At 44.6% G+C, this 25,539-nt stretch overlaps 1 protein-coding gene across 7 annotated transcripts in view; it reads left to right on the plus strand.

Annotated features, from left to right (window-relative positions):
* Positions 1 to 25,539, plus strand: part of faf (ubiquitin carboxyl-terminal hydrolase-like faf) — a 758,782-nt gene that overhangs the window by 450,745 nt on the left and 282,498 nt on the right. For all 7 annotated transcript variants that reach the window (XM_065437146.1, XM_065437151.1, XM_070532615.1 and 4 more), the window contains one exon: positions 18,288 to 18,408. In XM_065437146.1, the coding sequence (XP_065293218.1) occupies positions 18,288 to 18,408 (121 nt within the window). The remainder of the gene's footprint in view (positions 1 to 18,287; positions 18,409 to 25,539) is intronic.

Here is a 25,539-nt window from a genome sequence, read left to right on the forward strand (position 1 = left end):
GATAACAAAGGCGTTGCCGACTAGTTGCGCAGGAGACATCGCCAATTTTCTCCTCCAGGATGTCATTCGCCACCACGGTGAACCTCGACATTTACTTACAGACCGCTGCTGCTCGTTTTTATCTTGAGTTGTCGACGACCTCCTCCGCTCTTGTGTCACTGAGCACAAGCTGTCCACCGCCTACCACCCACAAAAGAACGGTCTTACGGAACGTCTCAACCAAACAATTACAGAAATGCTGTTAATGTACGTCTCCAACGATCACCGCAACTGGAAAGCCACGCTGGCTACATGACGTTCGCGTACAACTTGTCGCGATCCCACATTGCCGTTTCACACCATCCTTCCTTCTGGGCCACGTGTTGCAAGTGAGTAGGCTCGTGAAGTCACCAATCCCGCTCACATGGCACGTCAAGTCTCCGTGTCTCGTTAATTAGCCTCCCAGCATATACAAAAATATGGTTATGACCGGTGCCATCGCGATGCTGAGTTCTTGGGTGCTTTTTTCGTCACCATGTCATCAGGTTGGCCTCTCCCATAAGCTTCTCTCTCTCGCTACACGGGGCCTTATGGGGTCCTTCATCAAGTTAATGACATAAATTACGAGATTTCACTGCTACAGTTTATGCATCCTCAAGTCCGATGCCTCTTGATGTTGTGCACATTTCACGGCTGAAGCCATACTTCGCTCGCAATCGTTCTCCTACCATGTGCTGAGACGGCGCTTCACCACATGGGGGTCCTGTTACGGAAGGATGAAAGAAGAAAGAGGAAAAAAGAGATTGCGATACGCTGGCTGCGGTGTGTTGTTGGTGGTCAGCCATCCTAACTACTCTGACTCAACTTTTATCAGGGTGTCTACCAACCCGGAAAACCGGGAATTCTCAGGGATTTTGACTAGTCTGGAAAAACTCAGGGAATTTGTGTCTCTATCAGGAAAAATTAGTTGTAATTTTATTGAAAGGGTCGAAAGTCGCGGTAATTCTGGATCGAGCAACAGACAGAAATCGTAATAAATCGTCTTTGACGTCCTGTCGGCAACTGGAGGAGTTGTCAGTGTACAGTCAACGACCGACTTTCCGGATTCCCTATAATTCGGGCGGCTTCGCGGCACCACCACGTATCTCTAGAGTCAATGTATCAGAACATCTATAATTTCGGACGCAAGAACTCTTCACCGTCCAATTTTCCGGACGTTTTGTCATGACCACAGGTCCAAAACAGTGTTAATAAAAGCCGCCACTGCTGCCATTTTGATTACCTCGCCGCCTGAAATCGGTGCTCTGGCACCCGCTGGCAGCCGTAGCCAATGCTGCGGCAGCGCTAGGCCTAGCTGCTTCGATGTTTGCTATGAAGCTTCTTGCCATTGGGTGCCGTGTTCTTTATTGAAAGAATTCACTGCTGTCAGCAATGGCACGAACTCCGCCTTTGTGGTCCTCGCGATTGGCTTTGAAAGCACTGTGTGTTGCATAAAGCCAGTTCCCAAAAGTCAGCTTCTCCTCGATACAGAAATGTTACTTGGGGAAGCATACACAAAAGGGTTGCAGTGAAGCATAGCAAGCGTGGGAAGGGCCTATTGCCACAGGACACAGTATGTATTGCTTAATTATACACCTGTGCACGCAGTATTTCCTGTCACAGTACAAGCACCGATATGCCTAATACGTGTACCTACAGGCCTTCAGATCATTTTCGAATGTGCCTGTGGTGGTTTGAGCCCCTAAGGGCAGTAAATGACGCATTTATTTTTTCCCACTTGCCGTTTTTTGGGATGTTTTCGCATCCCCTAGGGAGTTAGAAAAATTGGAAGTGGACTGTGCAACTGGCTAAAAAGATGCTTCAAATGGGCCGTGGGGTGAACGAGTGGCGGAGGATTACAAGAACAGAAAGGACCTACGCATTGAGGAATGAACGGAAAAGGAAGCGTGCTACTGCCGTTTTGAAGGAGCTCAAAAAACAAAGTGTTGGCTGATGCCGAGATGCAAGTGTCCCTCATACAAACCAAAATAAAGTCTTTCAAGCAGTGAAACGCCACACTGAGGCGTCGTGTATGGGCTGAGAGTATGTCAGGACACTTGAGGTTGACTTACGAGCTATTGGGAGAGAATCTCAGTCGTGAGAAAGTTCAGGCCTCATACCACTGAGCTTATCAGTTGATAGAAATAGCCCATATTCGAAAATATCTGCTTTTGTATGCATCTCCTTTTTTATTCGCATTTGAGAATGTCCAACTCGATTTGCAATTTTTTTCGAAGATATCTTATTTGCTGTGCACTTTGCTAACCCCACCCTTCTATTTTCTTTTGGATAACATGAACACTACTCCTTAGTATTCAAATTGGAATAAGTCGTTTTTTTTAAAAAAATATCTTGCTACAGAATGACCGCATCGGGCGGTATCGTTTCAGCTCGTCTTGACATAAAACTAGTTCTGCATCACTCAAGGAATTTTGCAAAGGCACTCAGAGAAAACCTGGAAAACTCAGGGAATTTGGAAATGTCAACTTGGTAGACACCCTGTGTATATATATTGTGTGGGGATGCATGACTCTCATGCGTCCCCTGATATGTTGTTTTTCTGCGTAGCTCCCGTCTCCTGTAATCCGGCTTTGTCGCGTGGATTTACAGCGGCGGTCGGTAAGCTTGCAGGTAGTACAAGAGATGGCGTGAGTGTTGCTCTGCAAACGCCACCTAACGGCGGGGTTACTTCGGCACAAAAGGAGATGGCTCTTCCTCTTTGATTCGGAATCTGTAAGCAGTACGGACGTTCCGCACTTGCGCCGATCCATGCTTCTGCGAGACCATCTCGCGAGGGCTCGTTCGAACGCACCACCGCTCGCGTGACCGCGTACTCGTGAACGACCAGGTGTTGGTGTCCAGCATGGGGCAAACATATTCGCTCGCTATCCCATCACGGTGAGTGAGACTTCTGCGATCTGTCGCGCGCCCATCGGCATGTTTTGTGGATGGCAACTCGGCTAGCAGGCATTAGTTTATGAAAGGTGCAATAAATGCCCTTATGATTGTGTACACTACTGTGTTGTTGTTTCATTGTCCCAAGAGCCCGGGTGAGAACCCCAGAATTGTAAATACAGTCTTTCTGTACTCCCAACATTCCTGTAACAATATGAATGAACTAAGCTGATAAGAATGATTAACAGTAGAAGCTCATTGCTACGTTTCTTGAATGACCACAGACAAGGAGTGCATCATACAAGAAAACGTAACATGCGATAACATTCGCGGCAGCATTACAGATGAGGCAGAAAGCTGCTCTCACGGAAAACTTTATTTAAATTTGAATATCTAGATAGAAGAGAACAAACTGCTAAAAACTTGCTAAATAAAGGTTGCTATCGCTGCCTCGCAGTAAAATTTAATGTTAAACAGCTTTTTAGAGCAGTCATAGCTGTGAATCACACAGTGAAGCTTGTGATTTTCATCTGGTGCTCGGGCCAAGTGTTTAAATATAATAGCTTCATTTTGAGCATTCGTAGTTCTTTCTTTCAGTTTTGGCGCAGCTTGTACATTCAAGTAAGTGCTCAAGGTATCAAAGGCCACAACAGCATCTGTGTATGTGAGTGTGAGGTCACTGCTTGTGATTTTGTCCACCTCCTCTTTGCTTTCGATGTCATGAGCCATGTTGAAATCGGTGACAATGTCTGACATGCGCCGCGAAGAGACCGTTTTTAGCGGCTACATGTAGCAGTCAGTGCAGGCACAGCTGGCAACGCTGCATCAACCATGCAGCGTCACAGTTTTTTTTTTTGCCGTAACAACCGGGCAGGGAAAAGTGACAAATGAGAAGCTAATAAACACGACCCTGTAGGAACTAGAAGCCACCAAAGTTGCAAATTGTAAGAGACATAAAAGTGTAACAGGAACATATCTCAATGAGGTTTTACTGCACTTGTGCTTTCGGCGCATGCTGGAGGTGGTAAAAGAATTGTGTCACATCTCTCGTGGCACTTGTATTGTATGCAGTGCAGGTCAAGTGCCATTGTGGAACTCACTCGATCTCGTTCTGGTGCTCACCACCGGGATATGCAAGAGTTTGTGACTGCACACATTCACAGACTCCTTGTTGGAAAAACACTTGGCAGGAGAGGCCTGTTTTAGTGTGTAAAGAATGTTGGCTGGGGACTCTTTTAATACATCCTCTAGTTCAGCCAGTGTTCACAAGACTACTGGGCAAAAAGGTATACAGCATACACTGCTTATAGTGTAAGTCACGGGAATCTCGAATATCCGCACTATAAGCAGTACTGCACCATAACCAAAACAGCATTTTTTCAATGGCTGCATGCAGGCAAAACATATAGACCAAGCAGCTGCGCATATCTGGGAATCGGAGCATGCGACCAGGATGTTTGCATCTGTTTAAATTTACGAACATGGAAACGTGGAAAGGTTAATGTCCAAGAACCTGTGGTCTTTCCATGTAGCATACAAAGTAACACAGAAGAAAAGAAACTACATAGAGGAAAGTAAGTTGCCAACCAAATTTTCATACTCACCAATTTCTGCAAAATTCCCCACTGCAACACCACGAACTCCACAAAACTAATGTAGAACAGTGCCTGAAATTTTGGATGGTGTGTCTCGTTTTATTTCTTAGACTGATCCAAATGCCATGATCTGCGGTGTTGAAAACATGGCAACCGTGAACCAAGTTGCCGCCATTCGAGTGTTGCCCGTGCCATCTGTGCCCTCACTTTCATTGTCAAAGTAGTTAGTCCGCTTTCCAACTGCCGTACAGCCAGTGCAAAGCGTTTAGTTGACTTAGAACCAAACTGCAACTTCATCAACTGCTCCCCTCAAGCTGCAATGTAACTGGTGGCGGTACCGGGCAACACGCCGTTGAGGGAAGCTCGCCCTTGATGCATTTGTACCTGTAGTAGATTGGGCTTGTGATCGCATGCATGGTCTGAACTGACCACACCGCATGTGAAGTGGAGTTTGGCTTCTTGAGTGATCAGCCATGGCAACTGCTGCGAACACCTACAAAGTTTGTATGTGCATGTACTAGTAGGAATGGTGGAAGTACGCATAAGGACATGAAGCCTAAAAGCTCCAAACTTAAATTTGCAGAACACTGCCACGGCCGCTCGATGCAAAGCAAGGTGTGGCCAGCTATGTCGCGCCGCGGACAATAGGCGGGTGCGTCTCGGCCTAGTTTACAGTTGCGACCGCTTTTCTTAGTGAGGGCGCCACTGCTCGGGGATGCTTTCGCAACTTCGCGCCGGGGCTAAGCGGGCATTGGTTCTTGTGTCAGAACGTGTTTGCCTCGTGCTCTATGCACTAATCTCGTGCTTTTTCGCGTGCGTGTCTGTGAGCAAGTTGGTTCGCGTCAGAACGTGTTAGCCTCGTGCGATATGCATTAATCTCCTGCTTTTTTGCGTGCATGTGTGTGAGCAAGTTTGCCTGTGCTTGCTGTGCTTTGTTAAGGCTCTTCAGTGTGCATGTGTGCCATAGCCAGCCTCGTTCATGTGGCGCGATGCTGCACAACTGTTGTGTGCCACTATGCGACACAAATGCCAAAAAGGACCCGACTGTAAAATATCACGAGTTCCCCTGCGACTTGGACGGTCGAGAAGCGTGGCTAAAAAATATCTCTCGCCAAGAAGTGTTGGAAAAATGAAGCAAGTGGGAACTGAGCGCTAGGTCTCTGGTATGTTCCCTGCACTTTACAGAAAGTGACTATAAAAAGAACACGAAACTTAGGCTCCTGCATCTGAATGCTGTACCGACCGTGTTTTGCAAATATCCACAGTACCTGCAAAAAGAGAATGTGCAGCCCAAAAAACTCCATCGAAGAAACTTTACTGATCACGCAGTAGTTGAGGCAAGCGATAATTGCGGCAGCTCAGGAGAAAGCCCCAATATCGAAAGTGCCTTGCAGTTTCTCAGCAATGAGATGGAAGCTCTAGTTCTGGAGACTGCCTTAGAATCATGCTCTGAACATAGTTTTTCTGTTGACCAGGCCTGCCAAACTACATTAGATATTGGGGACGTCCTTGAACAAGTCAAAGAAAGCAGTCAAGAGATTGAAAAAGATACCGGTCAAAGAGAAGAGTCGAAAAAATTGCAGTCCGAATGGGACGAAATGAAAAACTGCCTCTCAGTTTATGAAAACAGCGAAATTGAGTCCTTTATTCAGGTATTATTACAAAGAGCGGAAAAAAGAGTCCAAGCTGCTGTTTTTATCAGCAACGAAGTGGCCACTTCAGGGAAAAAAAAAAACTGCCTACACTGAAAGAATTCTGCGGGAATGCGTTTTATGGAAAGCGTGCTCAAATAAAGCGTATGAGCATGTTCAAAGCAGAGGCCTTTTGAAGCTTCGTTAAAGGAGGCGCACTCCTTAGATAACCTCTAGCATCACTCAATATGCTTCGTTTTCCTTAGAAACAATCTACTGATGATTATTTGCAATGATGAGTGTTTATATTTCATCTAAGTTAGTTTGCATTACTTGGGAAACTCGTTACAAGTTCTCCCTATGAAAAGTTTTTACTTTGCTTACATGTTCACAAGAAGTGAATAAAAGGACTGATAGATTGATTCAAGCAGAAACTCTCAATGGAAGTGCATCACCCGGTCGTGCATCATACGGGCAACCGTCACGGATAGCGTTCGGGCATATTCTAGAACAGATTTCCACCCCTGTGACAATCTGTTGGCGTTTGTGGCATAATAAGCGCTTCCAATGACGACTTAAAAGATTTTGTCTGCAATTTCCAAATATAAAATGCATTATTTACGCCTTGACTGGAGTGGAGATTGCGCGTGCCGATGCAGATGTGCAGGCGCTCTCTATCAGCAGCCATCCCCAAGCAGTGCCGCCGCAGCGGGCGCATGGAGAACTAGGCCCGAAACGGCGTTCAGGCGCGACGCAGCGGGCCGCACCTTGTGCTTTTGGATAGAGTGGCCGTGACACTGCACTGTCAGCAATCAAGGTCGCTCGCACGGTATCTGCATTTCATGAAGACACGTATCGCAATGGGCACACACAAACTGAAGAGCCAAGGCCACGAAAGAGCAACAATGTGCATGCCTAGGCATTTCCCACAGAAGACACACTATAACCGGTATTTCATATAGCATGACTGCACTATAAGTGCTATGTGTATACAGTCGAACCCACTTGTAACAATATTCAAGTGCCACGAAAATTCCATTCTTATAACCAATAATTGTTATAACTGGGTTGCATGAAAAAATCAAAATACAGGGATGGCAGACTTGATGTGAGCAAATGGTGGCAGGATGTCTTTCAACCGGGAAAACTGGGAATTCTCAGGGATTTTGAATAGTCTGTAAATACTGAGGGAAAACTGAGGGAATTTGTGCTTCTATCAAGGAAAATTATCTGTAATTTTATTGAAGGCGAACGAAAGTTGCTGTAGTGCTGGCTGGAGTAACAGAATGATCGTAACGAATCATATTGTCACGTGGTGGTGACGTTAAATAACACAGTAGCAATACTGTGAACAACAAAACTAACTTTTATTGGGCGAACCTGTGCCCACAAAACAGGCTACACTTATAGCACAACGATAGCGGCGAACACGGTCGGCGATCGTCGGGAATCTGATCAGCGGTTCAAGCGCGTCGGCTTTTATACACAATCGTCGAATGTTCCAGACTAATCGTTGGGCCCCGCGTATTTTCCACAAAGTTCTACACCATTCGCGTCACGCGATGAAATCAGATAATAAGAGGTTCGGCGACAACAGACAGCGGATAGAAGCATCGATAACTTTCCAGAAACTTCGGATACATGCAGGCGCGTTTCGCCGCCGAACATTTGTTCGGCGGCGAAACGTGGTCGCTTGATAGAGATAAGTACACGTGTCAATATTTTGATGCCGTGTCATTGGCTGGAGGAGTTTCCAGTGTACAATCAACGGCCAACTTTCTGGACGGCCGATAATTCGGACAGCTTCGCGGTGCAACCTGTACCCCATAGAGTCAATGTATAAGAACGTCTAAAATTTTGGACACAAGAACGCTTCACCGTTCGACTTTTTGGACTTTTTAACGTGGCTGCAGGTCCAAAACTGCATTAATCAAAGCCACCACTGCTGCCATTTTGATTACCTCACCGCCTTGAACGCTCTAGCACACAGATCCGCTGGCAGCTGTGGCCACTGCCGCGGCAAAGGCTAAGCCGGTGCTTCGACATTCACTATTAGGCTTCTAGCTGTTAAGTGCCATGCTTTTCATTGAAAGAATTCGCCACTGTCAGCAACGGCACTGACTCCACCTTTGTGGTTTTCGCGATTGGCTTCAAAGCTCGAAAAGCATGGCGCGCTACAGAATGCTGTTTGTGAAATTCAGCTTCACCTCAATGTCGCAATGTTACGCGGTGAAGCATACGCGAAAGTACTGCAGTGAAACATAATAAGGGTGGGAAGGTGGAATTGTCACGAGACACAGTATGTGTTCCTTAACCCTTTCAGGGTCAATGACGTAAATATACGGCGCTGTGAATGAAGTCCAAAATGGTCGATGCCATATATTTATGGGGCCATCTGTATGTTTAAAAAGCGCTAATTTCCTAACTTTTTTCTATCTGTCATGTGCTGCCACTATGTGGAAATACTGGGAATTTTTTTCATGCACCTCCCTCTTTTGGTATTTGTTGCATGGTTTGTTTTAGCGCTAGTTCGCTCCCGCGCGTCTATATAATACTGCTCGCGCATTGGCGCATGTGCGCGCGGGCGGGTGGCGATTTGGGTTTTGTTCTGCAGGCGGTTTCGGCTTCTTGCGCTTGCAAAACTGATGGCTATCGTTACTAATTGCTCTAAAGGTGACCGCTTGTTTCTCGTTCGTTTAGAGTTCACGGGAGTGCGCACAGGAAAGGTGCCGCCTTGCATGCGTTTCCATTGCTTTTTTTTTTTTTTTTGGACACTCGTGACAGCCAATTTTCCTCGGGTTGGTGATAAGATGAAGATTAATGGGCGTTGGTCACACGTTTTGCTTCTTTTACGGGCACACAACCACACACTTTGCTTGAGTGTGCGCACCTACGCAGTTCAATTACGCTATGGATGTGCATATTAGTGTAAGACCAGGAACATTTGAGTCTTGCGAAATATTCTCGTGTGCACATTTTCAAAGCCTTGAACTATAACAATGCATGAAATTTTCCATTCCAATAATTTATTTCCTTCTTTATTGTTGTTACTCATGAATGAAGAGTACATATATACCAACGCAAAATATTTTTTTCTCATTTTACGGTCACCCTAGAAAAAGTAAGGTAAATGTTTTTTTAAATAACACCCTAGGAATAATTGGAATCTGCAATAAAAAAAATCCACCCTGGGTGGTCACATACGGCGAAAAAAATTGACCCTCGAAGGGTTAATTGTACACGCGTCCACCAGCCATCTCCTGTCACAGTACAAGCACCGATATGCCTAATAAGCGTACTGGCAGGTCTTTTCGGATGTGCCTGTGGCGTTTTGAGCCCTTAAGGGCAGCAAAAGTAATGCATTCATTTTTTCAAAATGTCTGATTTTTCGGACGTTTTTGTGACCCCTAAGGAGTCCGAAAAAGCAGACTTTGACTGTAAAACTGACCAAGAGGATCCTTCAAATGGTCCGTGGGACGAAAGCGCGGTGGAAGGAGGACGTGAACAGAAAGGACTTACGCATTGAGGAATGAACAGGAAAGGAAGCATGCTGCCACTTTTTTCAAGGAGCTTGAGCTCAAAGAAACAAAGTGTTGACTGACACCGAGATGCAGGTGTCCCTCATTCAAAGCAAAATAAACTCTTAAAAGCAGTGAAACACAACACTGAGGCACTGTGTACGGGCTGAGAGTATATCAGGACTGTTGAAGTTGACCCACCAGCTGTTCAGAGAGAATCTCACTTGTGACAAAGTTCGGGCCTCATACCAATGAGCTTGCTGTCAGCTGATAGAAATAGCTCACATCCTCTTCACTCACGCTGTCCACAATTATGCACACGGCTTATTTTTGCCATTTCTGTGCAGTGGTAGCAAGGAATAGAGCACAAACATTAAGCTCATTGAACATTCTGATAACCTAAATTACTCCCATTCTACTTCAGAGCGTAATGTATCATTACTGAGTACTGCTTTCGGGAAGGCACTACAGTGTTTTTTACGTGACATTTGACGTGGAGCATGTCGATAGCAAGCTCGAAATATATAAGCCATGTTTACCTGCATTATGATTGCACTCGCATAATGATCACGCCCCTGAATTTCGTCATCAAAATTTTTTTTTTTCGTTCCCGTGTAATGATTGCACCCCAAACTTGCCGCAGTGATATGTCGTGTGCCAAGTTTAGCTAATGATGATTGCGCTTACCATCTGTCGAATGCTGTCGAATGCTATGCGAACGACTCTTCAAGACGTACCAAGTGGTCTGAACGCGCCAAACATTCTTAAGCAGATACCCCATTTTATTCCTTTCATCACTTTCCAGATGTCCATGAAAAAAGAAAAGCTACAACCAAACTTGCCTTGGCTTTATTATTTGCAGGCTTTAGAATGGTTGTGGCCAACAACAAAAAAGGTGCCCTTCGATTCTTCTTGTCTGCACTGGTGGGCACGCAACAAATCGCGAGCTGTAACGATAGTAGCCACATGTACACTGATACGTTGGAAGTGTACCCTATTCATATGCCGCGCTTGTAACACAACTAAGATGTTCGCCTACCCTTAGCGAAAACATGCCGTATTAGGATAGTAGTGAAGAAAAAGGCCGCAGTTTCTGCAGCATACCCGCCATGTGTTTCTATGTCACTGGTAGCTAAGCACGCCTATCTCTTTTCGTCCCCTCAAAGTGAATGTGGCTATGTTATTGTCACAGACTTGCCGATATTAAAGATATTATTTATTACTGATACAGAACAAACTGCTTCAATGCGTGTAATGTACTCACGCAAAAAGAAATGATGGCGTTCGGCGCCTTCGACTTGTCCGCCGGCCGCCATTTTTGCTTTGGTGACCCGCACTCTTACAGTGGCAGCTGCCTGTTTGTTGACCTGTTGTCCAAATGCGGGATGCAAAAATTTTTTTCTTTCTGTGGGAAATTTAACCCGCGTAATCATCGGGTAGCAACCATGTGACGCCCCCTCAGGCATAATGTTCATTCGCCGCCAGGCTCGCTGGCCTGCTAAGCTCGGCAGGCTACATTGGTCACGGCACCATAATAAACACCGATAAGCACGGCTGCTCAGCGGTCAGTCATTGTTCAGCACCACCACGCTGCGGAGCATCTGTCTAACGGAGGGTGCCTCGAGCCCTCCCTTGTTAATGAACCCAGGTGGATTGGAACACTGGCGACTAGGATATGGCCACAATTAGTACATGACCGGGGTAGTTAGAGAAATATGGGAGAGGCCTTTGCCCGACAGTGGGCATAACCAGGCTGATGATGATGATAATGATGAAGGTTCTAGTGTAATCGCTGGTGCCTGTGCGGTTTCCAGAAACTATTACACAATTCGTATTGCGCATGCAATCTGATTATACAAGGTTAGGCAAGGCAGAACACGACAGATAGAATCGGAGATAACGTTCCCATAAGTTCTGAATCATGCAGGTGCATTTTGCCCTGAGGGATAACTTCAAGTTGTCAGCTGGTGAAATACTGTCCCTGAGGAAAGGATAAATAAGTACACGTGTCAATATTAATGAGCATGCTTTTCACAGCAGCTCATCACCAGCTGCTCCGCTGGCGTTTGGTGAATTTTTGTGATGACTGCGCAGTGAAGCGGTTAGGCAAACACAGACGGTGCTTTGAGAGACGAAGCACGAAGTTTATGCGTCAGCAATTTAGTTGACTGCCGATGATTGCAGCATCATCTGCACAGATCATGTCTGATAAATTGAGTAGCGTGCATGTAATATTCGAAATTTCAGTTGCCATTGACATTGTTTCTAGGGGTGTGTGGCGGTGGTGCCTGTAACACCGAATAAATGCATAGGTCCGACAGGCTCTGAAAAATTGGTCGGAAACTATATTGTGGTTGCAGAAATGTCAAGTCAAGTTTATTGCAACAGTCATGTTAAAGTTACTTGGTAATAGTATTACAGCAGGAGGTCCCATAGTTTTGAAAGACCTGCCAGGGGGAACTCCTATAATTACATAAATAGTGTTATTATAGAAAAACAGCAAATAAGTATGGTCATGTGAACAATAAGAATAATTAGGCAAGTTGATTATCAATAACAGGAAATTGGATACATAAGTTATTGGTAATGATAATTATTGAAAAAAAAACATAAAGAATAGTCCAAAGGGTGTGAAGCACCAGAATAACGAATATTAAAAGAAAAAAATCATCCATTCATGAGAGACCAAACTGGTTTCACTATCAATAATATTAATTACTTATACAAAAACAAAAATTATACAGCAAAATGACATACATATTGATAGTTAATTAAGAAATTAAGATTAGTCTGTTAATTCCGGAATGAAATATTTCTTGGTGCGTGCGGAGAATGTATGAACGCTGTGTGATGATTTTTTTTTTCTAAAGCTAATGAATTCCATATTGCTATGTCAGAGAAGAGGGCTGTGAACTTGCCGTAATTCGTCCTTATGGCACATAAAAGAAGATTGTTGCACAGGCAAAACCAGGTACTGTTGTTATTTGTTATGTGTTCAGGATCGATACATTCAATGAAGATGTCGTGTGTGATGAGCATATATGCAGTTATGGATAGTTTGACGAAATAATTGCCATAACAGGAGTACGTTAAGTTTAGGAAACAACGACCTGCAGGACAAATCAAATCGGCTAAAAGTCATTAGTCTCATAGTTTGGTTCTCAAGTCGTTGCAGACGTTCAATATGCATAGAATACGTATTGGCCCATGGTGATGCACAGTATGAAAGGTGGCTATGAATATAAGCAAAATACGAAGATCGTACGATGTGAGGCGGAAAGTAAGTTCTTCTCTTCACGATAATGAGTATGCCAAATGCAATCTTTTTCACAAGTGATCTGGCGTGTCTGTGAAACTTTAGTTCATTATCTAAGATGAGACAGAGGAACCACGCTTGTTCGAAACCTGTATGTCGTAATCACCAATGTGAACAGAAGGTGGGACATCAATTGAATTTCGTTGGGAATGGAACACCATAAATGTGGTTTTAGTGGGATTAATGTGCAGATGATTATTTTGGCACCATGAAGTAATATTGTTTAGGTCTGTGTTAAGGTTAGACTGGAGTGTGGCAATTGATTTACTGGATGTAAAGATGGTCATGTCATCAGCTTAAAGTGTGCACTTGGTCTTAGCAAGAATAGTGGGTAGGTAAATAATTAGCATCAAACATAAAAGTGGGCCTAAAGGCGATCCCTGTGGGACTCCTATGTTAATTAGCTTGGATGATGAGAGATGGCCGTTAACCTGGACTATATATTTGGTTACTCAAGTAGTCTTTAATAAAGTTTAGTGGAGGACCAGATATACCAAATGATTCGAGTTTAACAAGTAGTATGCGATGGTTTATCCACAATTAGACCTCTTAGAATCCACAATTATAATTAGAATTGGAATCCACAATTAGACCTCTGTCAATAGCTTGCTTGATTTCTTCAGTTAAAGTAATAAGTGCCAGTTCGGTTGAAAATCCTTGGCGAAATCCGAATTGCTGAGGAGACAAAAGGGTAAATTCCTTTAAGTACCGCATTAATTGAGTGTGAAAAAGCTTTTCAATCACTTTACCGAAAAAAAAAGGAAGGATACGAATTGGCCTGTAATTACCTGCTGAAGTCTGATCACGTTTCTTGAAAACAGGAACTATTCTACCAGTTTAAAACGGCTCGGAAACACCCTTGCAGAGAACAGTTTGTTAATGATCAGTGCCAAAACTGACGATAGATAATGCGAAATTAGTTTTATTTTAGAAGAATCAATGTTTGACGTAATAGTTCTGCAGAAACCCGCAAGGTGAAGAGAAGTAAATAATTAAGAGACAATGAAACATCCACCTAATCGTAGCAATTGCTACAAAGGAAACCCATCTGGGTTCCTCAGAAGAAAAGCCTCACAGTTGAAGAAAAATTCGTCCTGGTCCAGGACTCGAACCCGGGGTACCACCTTTCTGGGGCAGCCACTCTACTATCTGAGCTATGATTAGGTGGATGTCTCATTTTCTCTTAATTAATTACTTCTCTTCACCTTGCGGGTTTCCGCAGAACTATCTTGTCATACCCTTGCCTATGCTTTGAGTTGCCGACAGATTCGGCTTCGCCCTGCTATCTGCTAGCCACCTGGTTAGCTCAAATCGTAGAGCGGCTGCCCCGGAAAGGCGATGGTCCCGGGCTCAAGTCCCGAACCAGGACAAATTTTTCCTCAACTGTGAGGCTTTTCTTTCAAGGAACCCGTATGGGTTTCCTTTGTAGCAATTGCAGCGATTAGGTGGATGTCTCATTTTCTCTTAATTAAAGGATCAATGTGATCTAAGCCAGTGCTTGTAGCCTTCAATGATGTGATGGCCTGGTGAACTTCATCTGCAGTCGTCAAATTCAGATAAAAGGAATGACTACACCGAGGTATATCAGGTAAAGGACATGCCGGCTGCTGCGTATCCGTGGATGCGCAAAAATGCTCATTGAATGCATTAGCTATTCCAAGAGGATCAGTATACATTTCGTCACCTTGTTTTATTTTTATTGTGGTCTTTGAGCAATCTTTCTTGTTCAGAAACATTTTTAATAATTTTCCAGCAGCGCTTCGTGTCGCTTGTGTTTTTACAATAAGATCCTGATAATAATTGCGCTTTGCGCACCTTAATAAAGAAGATAATATAACAGTATATTTCTCAAAGCAGGATTTTAATCTAAGATTAAAAGGCTGCGACTTTAATTGCTTATGAACATTATTCTTTTTATTAATAGACTTTAATAGCGAGTTAGTAATCCATGGATTTCTGGGTGAACAAAATCACTTCGTCACAGTAGAGTAAATGGTGTAGTTTTCTGTGCACGTAGCTAGTGTTTCCGAGAACGACACAAAAGCTTTTTCTGCGCAATCCTCCTTAATCACCGATGTCCAGTCTATTGCACGAATGAACTGCACAAATTTGAGGGAGTCAAATCTCCACTTTGTCAATGTATTACTGCTTTGTCCATCTTTAAAGCCTATGGTGAAAAAAATAGGATTATGGTCTGTAATGCTATGATCTACCACTCCTACCATGTAATCAGATGAAATGTTGGAGATATGATCTATTAGTGTACTGGAGCCCAGTAAATCATTCCTAGTTGGAGCTGAAATATGCGAAGAAACGCCAAAGCTGTATAAACAGTGCGTGTACTCTAAACATGATGCACTATTACAATTCATGATGTTAATGTTATTATCACCAGCTATAACAATGTTCTTATTTTCTATTAACAAGTTATTAAGAATGTTGCCCAACTGACTGCAAAATTCTGGATACAAAGACGAAGGTGACTGAAAAATGGAAGCTATGATGCTGTTACGACTGTTAATTGGTATAACACTATGGGTAAATTCTAGTCAAACAGATTCACAGGGAATATTTTTAAATTCGATATCAAGACGACGCATGTATGTTAAGGACGAGTTTACAAGCACGGTACTTCCACCATCGCGATACAATTTGCAGTTACAGTATTCAAAATTATAACCTAGTAATCCATACAAGTTGCCTTCATTGCCAGATAACCATGTTTCAGACAAACATACGAGAGAGAATGAATGATCAAGTAAAGAAAGAAATGCAACAAGATCATCGGGGTGTTTTCTAAGACTGCAGATGTTTAGGTGTTGAAGCGATAATGCTGATCACTTTTCGTGCAACAAATCTGTGGTTTCTTGGCACGTGTAGCTAGCCATGATGGTTTAAGGACCGTTTAAACTGTGAAACGACAGCTAATCTAGCGGAAGATACCAAGGTCTTCTGCACATGCAATTCGAAACGTGTGGCTGCCATCGGTCATCTGGGCTTTGATAGATTGTACAGTTATTGGTCCAGAGGTGCTTTCACAGGTGCGCTCTTTTAAGCCCAAGTGCCTGTGCAGAAAGACGTTTTCGCTCCGGCGTGAGGTGATTGTTCGCATACGCAGGTTTGGGGCCTCTGCTCTGGGCAAACCCTATGTCCGTGGGAGACAGCCGCGCCATTCTTGCCTATTTAGTGAATTCGGCCTTCTTGTTTTGCGAACAGAATCGCACAATAATGTGGCTTCCATTTCTCGCGGGCACCCGGTGTTCACTGTCTGTATCTGTATTGGCGATTGGGCAACCGATCTTCTCATCAATACTTTGAACGACTGCCAGGCAGTCTTCGCCTTTTGACTCGGGGATGCCTTTCAGCTCAACATTATTGAGTCACAAATATTGTTTGAGATCACACATTTCTTTACTAAGTTTCTTATTTTCATCTCTCAAGACCTTGTTTTCTTTGGTCACTGCCTCATTTTCATTTTTCACAGATCCACAAAAGTTATTAAACATCACTGGGCTAGTTATCAGTTCGGCAACCTCCTCCCGAAGAGCCTGTAATTCCTTTGCTAGTTCAGCACAAGTCTGCGTGCTCAAGTTTTGCAAATGCAAAAAGTAAACACAAATAGGGGTAGCAGTCAAAGCGGGCAAGAACGCAATACAGAATAGAGTGCACAAACAAAGCAACGAACCTGGACGGAGCAGCACAAGGATCAGTACTTGCACACCGCCGCAGCCACTGCTGCCGAAATGACGAGCAACGGGAAGTGATGGCCTTTTTGTAGAGCTTCTAGTCTGGTAGATGGCAAACGCAGTAGCTGAAGTTCAGTGACGTAGTTTGAAGATGTGCATGCGCTGTGGATACAGGAGCAGCCTAACAGTGCTTCCCAGTAGACCGTGCAGATAAGATTCGGCACCAGGACGGGGTAGCACAACGATCAGTACTTGCACACAGCCGTAACCACTGCTGCCCAAAATGTCAAATACATGTGCCTACCAATTTGAGATTATTTGTTATATTCGACAATTTGTTATATCTGATAATTTGTAATACAGTCGTCTGTTATTTTTACCCTAATGAGTTGACGAAACAGATTTATTTATACGGCAGGTCAAATGAAATGAGATGCAAAAAGAGAAACACTCTGATTCATTCGGCAGTATTTTCCAGATTCTGACACTATTTGGTCTAAAGTAGAAAATAAACATAGAAAGGACAATAAAGCTCTTAAACAAAGTAAAAATCTAACGAGCACCCGATTTTGTAGCAAGAAAAATGGGGAAAGGTCTAATATGAGGTGCATAATGACGAGTTTTTTAAAAGTTAGCTTCGTCACAATATGTGTTATGCGGTACAGCGCACAAGTGTCACCTAGGCAGTTTTGGTATTGCACCACATGGACAATTTGTGGCCTGATTTTCACCAAAAAGAAGTCTTTAGTAAATACTGCAGTCAGACATTCTGAGCTTTGGTTATTACTTGAAAATCTTCCGAGGGCAGTTTGAGAATAGGTGTTTTCGGCGGGAAATGATGTGTGTTTACCACATTCACAGTCCCCTAAACTCCGCTGCGACAGATGCCGCCACTGAAGGAGTCACAATGTTGTTATCATATGGGTCAGGTGCGTACGTGTTTAGTGGTCAAGTGCCAATTATCTGTTGAAGGCCAATTTTAGGATGTAAATAATGAAAGTTAAAGCCCATAGACATGCATGGGTGCCAGCCAGGATCAAATTAACTGAAAAGTCTAATTAGTCAAAGTTGAATTAACAGAAGTCTGCTCTATCAAGGTTTGTGTTTGTGCTGTTGTCCTTTTTGTTCCTTCTTGCATGCACGTTTGCATGCCTGCCTTTCAGTAGCATAAATCTCTATACCAATCTGCTGAACTTTAAGCAATTCTAAGAATTGCAACAACTTTTCCATCCTTGTTACCTTCACTTATTCATGAATCTCATCGTGGTCATAATCTTTCTATTTTATCCATTTGATAACACAATGTTTCAATGATCTGTAAAACTGATGAAGCTGGCTGTGGTGTTAAGCTGCTAAGCATGAGGTTGCCGGATCGAATCCCGCCCACAGCGGCTGCATTTCAATGGACACTGAATGCAAAAACACCTGTGTACTTAGATTTAAGTGCACGTTAAAGAACCCCAGGTAGTCCAAATATCCGGAGTCCCTCACTACAGCGTGCCTCGTAATAAAATTGTGGTTTTGGCACATAAAATGCCATAATTTAATTTTGAAACTGACGAAGCTCACTCGGGGTTGTTTATGCCTTTTGCAACTGCGAGGTGAGATATGCCCCTTATTTATTGCAGTTGATGTCAAAGCAGCCCCGCTACACCAACTTCCTGTTCAAGCTTGCAGACCTGGGCAGCACGCTGCCAATGGCCGAGCTGAGGGACAGCGCCCTAGGTCTGCTCAAGCTGCTGCCCGCAGGTGAGCATGCAACTGCACAAGTGTGCTATGCTTTTTCTCCTTTACCCGGGTCTACATTAAGACATTCTGCACTTTGACGGGCTGTAACACAGTGACCATTGGAGCTGGTTTTATTCTGACCACTCACACCCAAAGATTTGTCATAGCAGACGTGGTCACTATGTGTTTATAGGGACTGCCCTAATGAAGCTGCAACTGCTGCCTGATTTGTTAATGTGCAAAGGGAAGAGTGACATCCCTTGTTAGTTCAGTTTCAGCACACATTATGGAAAGCTTTCATGGTTGGCTGCACAATGAGGAGCATCCCTCAGTGCCGTCATCTTTGCTTGAGAGTTCCTTGTGTCATCCTGCCTTTTCTCTGTCCACTCTGTTCCCTTAGGCAACACAGAACAGTAATTGTCAAAATGTCGGGGCTGCTGGCAGGCACAGTCAATTCCTGACTATCAGAACTGCCAGAGGCACAGTACGCAGGGCTCCATCTTAACAAAAAGCCAATGCGAAAAAGAAGTGGACGAGCAAAGAAACGATTAACACATGTGCTGACTCACAACTAACATTTTATTTGCAACGAAAGAATAAGTAGAAAACCACAAAGAAAGGAGAACAGAAATCCTCTCATGTGTGCACGGAAATGAAAGAAGCAAACATGTGGCCATCCCATGGCTGGCCACTCAAGAGCTGATTCGCAGACACTCCCGCAAGTATGACACTTCTGCCTGTGACAAAGCTACAGAAGGTTGACTGGTACATCTGCCATCTTCCGAAGACACGTAAAAAGCTTCCATTATTTCTTTAGTTTTTTTTTTTAGCACTATGCTGGTGCAAAATCTTAGTTTTATCAAAAACGGGTTTACAACACCTTGTGTGACTGTGAACTGGCAAGTGTGAACCGGTGCCATTTCCGACATTGAGCACATGCTTCTGGATCTGGATATGTAATCATCGACTAGCTTGCCTTGTGTAAACCTTTTTACAGGAGCACGGTATCCTATAGACAACTTTGATTTTACGATCCAGGTACTTCTTATGATTGACTGTGCATCCTGCACGGCTGAACAAATCTGACCAAGCTTGTGGCCAACGCTAAAGACAACATCAACTCTCTTTTAACCTGTGCGTGCTAGCAGCCCTTGCACATGAAGCAAGTGGTGAGGGGGTCGGTGCGAAGGGTGCTGGACACCACCGTGAGTGCTCACCTGCTCCTTGCTGCTAGTTCATTCTAAGTGGAGCGACTTAATGGTATGCTTAGAGTAATCCAGTTTAAAATGCATGCCTTTGGGTTGGGAGTAGGTGAAATTTCAAATAAGGTGATAATTCGAGTAAAACTACAGCAGACTCCCGTTAAGACGAACTCGCTTAAGATGAACCCTTGGTTAAAATGAACAGTGGAAGTTGTTTGTTTGCTTTCCCATAGAGTGAATGAAAAAAAAAATTCGCTTAATATGAACACTGCACACACGCTAATTGGTTAAGATGAACTTTCACAGCCAGCCACGCCTTACCCGCGCAGCTTTACTCGACCATCCGAGCAGCACGTTAGGGGAAAGAAAGAAAAAAAAAAGAAAGAAATGAAAGCTTTTCTGCGCCGTCAACCATCTGTGCGACGCGCGGAGACGAGGAGACCTAACCACCTTGGTGTTTCTGCAGAGGTTCCGCTGCTCCTCCACTCCTCCTCTCCCACCCTTCCTCGCTCACTCCTCTGTCTGCACCCGGCCCGGCTACAAGAATTAGCCACGCCCTCAAGTTCATTCTCTCCTTTGCCTCCCCATGGCCGAACCCTCCCCGCTGCCCTGCACAGCGCCGATGCGATGAGCCCTTCATACGAGGCATTTTCAGCGCTGTGCTACTCCCCTTTCCCCCCACCGCAGTAGGTTCGCGTCGCGCTGGCGCTCTCCGAACTTGCAGACTGCAGGGAGGAAACAGGATGCAGAGAGAGAGGGGGAAACAAAGACCAAGCATGGCCTGGCCAGTAAAGCCAGCGAAACTAAAAAAAAAAAACGCAAAGAGAAAAAGTGAGAAGGAAAAGCAGCCAATGCTGTTACCTAATGGTGATCACATGATAGTGCCGTCATGCCAGTGCTACCAATCTCCGTGTGTTTGCTGACCTCCAACTACGCAGTAGACACATCCCTTCTTGGTGGCATGCGTGCACACCGTGTCCTGCTGTCTCCTGCCAGTCCGTACGCTTACACATCGTGGTGTGCGTTGTTTGTTTTAGGGTGCGCCCTGTTCGTCGTGTTGCTAGTATGGCAAGTCAGCCAACAGCTCGGAAAAAGCAGCTTGAACTTCGTGAGAAGATCGAAGTTTTGACCGAAGTTCACACGGCTTTCAAAGACTGAAATTGCGCGCAAGTTCGGCATCGTGAAAACTACCGTGAGTGGTATTGTGAAAGACGAAGCGTGGATTACCAGTGCTCTGCAAGATGGTGAATTTGCGCCAAACCTTGAAAAGATGCACACAGCTATGCGCAGTGACCTAGAAGACATTCTTCTTGCTTGGGTAAAGAGAGCGCGCGGTGCGAATTTGCCAGTGAATGGAGTCATGTTGAAAGCAAAAGCAGAAGAAATTGCAGTTTGGCTGAATGTGAAGTTTGCATGCAGCGATGGGTGGCTCAACCGTTTCCGCAGAAGGCATGGACTGGCCTTTTGTTGCGTTGTAGATGAGGCTGCTGCAGTGGACGAAACGGCCTGCAACAATTGGAGGCAGAACAAACTGAATGACCTCATGGAAGAATATGACCCTCAAGATATGTACAACGTGGATGAAACTGCCCTTTTCTACCAGCTGCTTCCAAACAAAACGCTTGCATTTGCTGGTGATAACTGCGTGGCGGGCAAGCACAGCAAGCTTCAGGTAACGGTCTTCGTGAGCGCAAATATGACTTGGACTGACAAACTAAGGTTGCTGATGATTGGGAAGTCTAAAGCACCATGCTGCTTTAAAGGCATAAATACGCTGCCGGTCACGTACATGGCTAATTCGAAAGCGTGGATGAAGCAAGCACTTTTCGAGGGCTTCACGAGATGGATCATCGCTTCCAGAGAGAAAAGAGAAAAGTTCTCTTTGTTGTTGATAACTATCCCGGACATGGTCACGTCGCCGGACATTCTGCCATCCATCTGTAGTTTCTACCAGCAAATACAACTGCGAAGCTACAGCCCATGGACCAGGGAGTAATCAGCAGCTCGAAGAGGCACTATCATTGCTCTCTGTTGCAGAGGATGGTAATTTGCATGGAGAGTGGTAAAGAGTACGCAGTGAACCTGTTAAGTGCTGTCCACTTACTAACAAGTGCCTGACTGAAGTGACCATTGCCAATGCCTTCCACCGTGCGGGGTTTATAGTGCCTAGTGACAGCTCAGCGCAGAATGACTGCGTGAGGACTCTACTGTGAACTTGGAGGAGAGCAGCATTGTTTCGACGCTGAGCAGTAAGGGTGTTTCCATTGACATGAGTGCGTATGTCAGCATTGATGAAGGTGTGCAAACATGTACGGCTGACACACTGGAAGCTTTAATTGAAGAAGTGCTCGACCTGCCATCAGAAACTGCTGCTGACAATGACAGCATGGATGTTGGGCCTGAATCTGCACAAGTGACCTGCAATGCAACTGACGCTTGCCTGGATACTTTAGTGCAGTTTTTCGAAAAATGCGAGGGCCCTGAAGAATATCTTAGAAAATTAAGTGAGATGTCTGCATTTGTAGCAGCCAGGCGATTTTCTCAACAGGCACCAAAAAAAAAAAATAACAGACTGGGTAACAGTCAACAGTGCCTGATGCCTTTGTAGTATACCACTAGTAGTGCAATAAATGCTTATATTGCAGTTTTTTTTTTCCCTGAAAGGCCATTTCATTCATTTGTTCTCATATACGAGGTATCTGGACACACACTGCATGCTCAAACATCATTTTTAGAAGCACTCCTGATTAGACGAACTTTTGATAAGACAAACACTTTTCATGATCCCTTGGAGTTCGTCTTAAAGGGAGTCTACTGCATTTCATTATAGCGAGAGCTTACTCTATGTGCAGAGTAATCATTCTTTAGTAATTGTATTGTTTTTGGCTTGTGTGGACAGAACAGTTCAATAGAACATGGTTGACCTGGTTGTTAACCCTTTTATTTACTTATATATTTTCATACTCTCGGGACCCAAGGCTATTACAAAAAGGAGTGTTCCAGCAATAAATTGTTAATCTCAACTTCAAAGGCGGCAGGGTCTTCAATTGCAGCGACGGAGGTGGGAAGATGGTTCCAGTCACTGCTTGTTTGTGGCAGAAAAGAGGCATGGCAAGTGTTATTGCGAAGTAAAGGAATTTCAACCTTGAGCTTTATGATCGATCCGTGAGGACACATAATCTGGAGGAAGGAAAAGATTGTGTTTAAGTGTTGGCTTATTGTAAAAAACTTTGTGATAAAGATTTAAGCGGAAGCACTTGCGGCGTGACCTAAGTGTTGGCAGGCCTAAATTAACTTTCAATGAAAAGACGCTGGCTTAGCGAGAGTAATTAGAGAGCACATATCGGGCAGTGCAGTTCTATACGGATTCAAGGGTGGTGATTTATGTGGAGCTAGATGTGTCACAAATAAAGCAAGCATATTCTAATATTAATCTAACTAGAGTTGTGTGTAGTTTAATCTTTAAATTGGAGGGAACGGAGGAAATATTTCGCCGTAGAAATCCAAGCATGTGATTACCTTTGTTAATTAATTACATGTTCAGCGTGTATAATCTAAGAGAGATTGGGAGTTATGCGCCAAAGCATCACATTCTCTTGCTTATCTACGTCACAACTTGCGAAATGCCCCGCCAAACATTTGAAAACTCGCTTTCCACACATTCATTTTGCCACAGTTAGAATTCGCCTCCCCAATTTGGTCCCCTCATCAAAATTACCTAATAAATATGACGGAAATGATACAAAATAGAGCAGCCCAGTTCATATCCCGTAACTACGGTATAAACTCAAGCGTTACACAAATTAAACTAGACGTACTGTTGCCGCCATTAGATATCTGCCGCAACATCGCTCTTCTGTGCTTATTCCACAAATATATTTACACTAATAAACGAACCCGGTAACAACTACAAATACCCCACTCTTTTTCATGCAGATTACATAATCAGTTCAGTTTCATGCGCATATACGGTAAAACAAATGCATTTAATTCATCTGCACTACCACATGCCATTAGTCTCTGGAATGACCTCCCTGATTACATAGCCTCCATATCCAATCCCGGCACCGTCACTGTCACTGTCAATGCCACTGTCAGGCCTGAATCGCCCGTGCTGTCGCTTTCCGTGTCGACCTCATCACTGTCGCTAGTCGTCACTTCGGCAACAACACAGGCACCGATGGTGAAAAGTCAAACCTCATAGCCAACATGTCTTCGCAGTCGCAGCAGCGCTGCCAAGCAACTTCTTCGCATTCCAAGTGCTGCGCACTGTAGTCAACAGCAGATCCCTGTTGCGTGTTAGTGCCGACTTCTTAGTGTCATGTTTGATAGCACGGACGATGTCTAATTTTTCTTCTATGCTGAGCACCCGGCGTCTTTTTTATCCGAGCATCAGAACGACGCCATAACGCTCTCTGGCACGGTGTCGAAATGATGTTGATATGGATGTGGCTTCATGCGCAAAGGCACAGGGCGCTTGGAGGCCGTTGTTTTGATCTCTGAGGCTTGTTCCGCCTGGCCGCCCGATGGTGGCGGCGCACTGCCGTGTTTGCACGACGAAAAGTTCAAACGCTACGTTTTAACCTATGCGTACGCAATAATCTGGTACGGTTTATGTGGATACTAAACGCATTATGTTCAATGGCCACTGAGTTGGGGAATTTACTTTACTACTATTAAAATGAAACTACTGTTTAAGCGGGTACAGTTTAACGAGGTTTTACTGTATAGGCAGGAAAATTATAATATAAACCATCTGTGAGCCTCGGACAATCCTTCTGTTGCAGAACATTTCGCACCAGACGCCACAAACAGAGAGTAGCTTGGCACAGCTGCCTCATTATCGGGAGGTTGCAGGAGGCAGCGCTTAGGCGCATAGGAACGTTACGCGCCGAAAAGATGGCAGAGACTGACTGACACCGCTGATGCTGCTAGCGAGTCAACTGAAGGTGGCTTTGCGTTTCAGTTTGGTAAAAATGCACTGTGATCTACTGATACCAAGCCGGTGCTTGGGCAACCAGAGAACACCGCATGCTTTCGCGGGGTTGCCGCCATGGAGGAGAGGAGGAGGGGTGCCGGGCAGCAGCACATCATTGAGATGAGCCGCCACCGAGCCGGCGCTCTGATTTCCGCCGCACATAGTTGGCATTGGAGGAAGAGCAAAAAGAGCAAGGCTCGTGCCGTGTGCGAGAGATGGTACCAGGAGTGTGCGCAGCTAGAGCAGCAGGCTTTGCCTCGAGTACGGAGCGGGTTATGGCGAGGCACGACGGCACCGCGAAACGCAGAAACGGGCTCCAAAGATCTGTGCTCCAAAAAAAAGGTTCATTGTACCCATTGCGAGAAAATTTTAGCTTCATTAAAACAATGTTTTCAATACGTGGGCATCTATTGGAATTTCAAGGAGAATCATGATCTCTTCATTATATTTATTAGTTCGTTAAATCCTGTTTCGTTATAACGAGGTTTCACTGTACTTCTGTTTCGTCTGCTTGTTCCCGTGGTGTGGAGTCGCTTATGCAGAAAAAAAGACTATGGCTTTTTCTACGGTGTTCCAGCATGGGATTGTGCTCTCATGTCTGCTCGCGTCTACCTCGAGGCTCATGTGGCAGTGACTTATACCACTAGTTAGGGGCATCGCCCCTGACGGAGGTTTTAGTCGTACAACGAAACAATGTATCGCAGTAAGGATCCATGAGCTGGGCCAGCCTCTCCAAATGTGTGCACACTGAGCGATCCATTTTGCAGAAGCAGCCAAACAACAGCGCAGGTGTTCGTGTGTGCACAGCTCGCAAGATAGTCCACAGAGCAAAGCGAAACAAATGCAACAGCTTGCGGGCTTTGCACAAGATCGTCACCAGTAGTGTGCCGTGCAACAAAAATGCGAGAAAAAAAAAGGGGGGGATACTGTGACGTGTACGTGATGCGACCCTCCAGCACCTGTAAGGGAAAA

This window comes from Dermacentor albipictus, chromosome 1 (assembly GCF_038994185.2).
Source record: "Dermacentor albipictus isolate Rhodes 1998 colony chromosome 1, USDA_Dalb.pri_finalv2, whole genome shotgun sequence".
NCBI lineage: Eukaryota > Metazoa > Arthropoda > Arachnida > Ixodida > Ixodidae > Dermacentor > Dermacentor albipictus.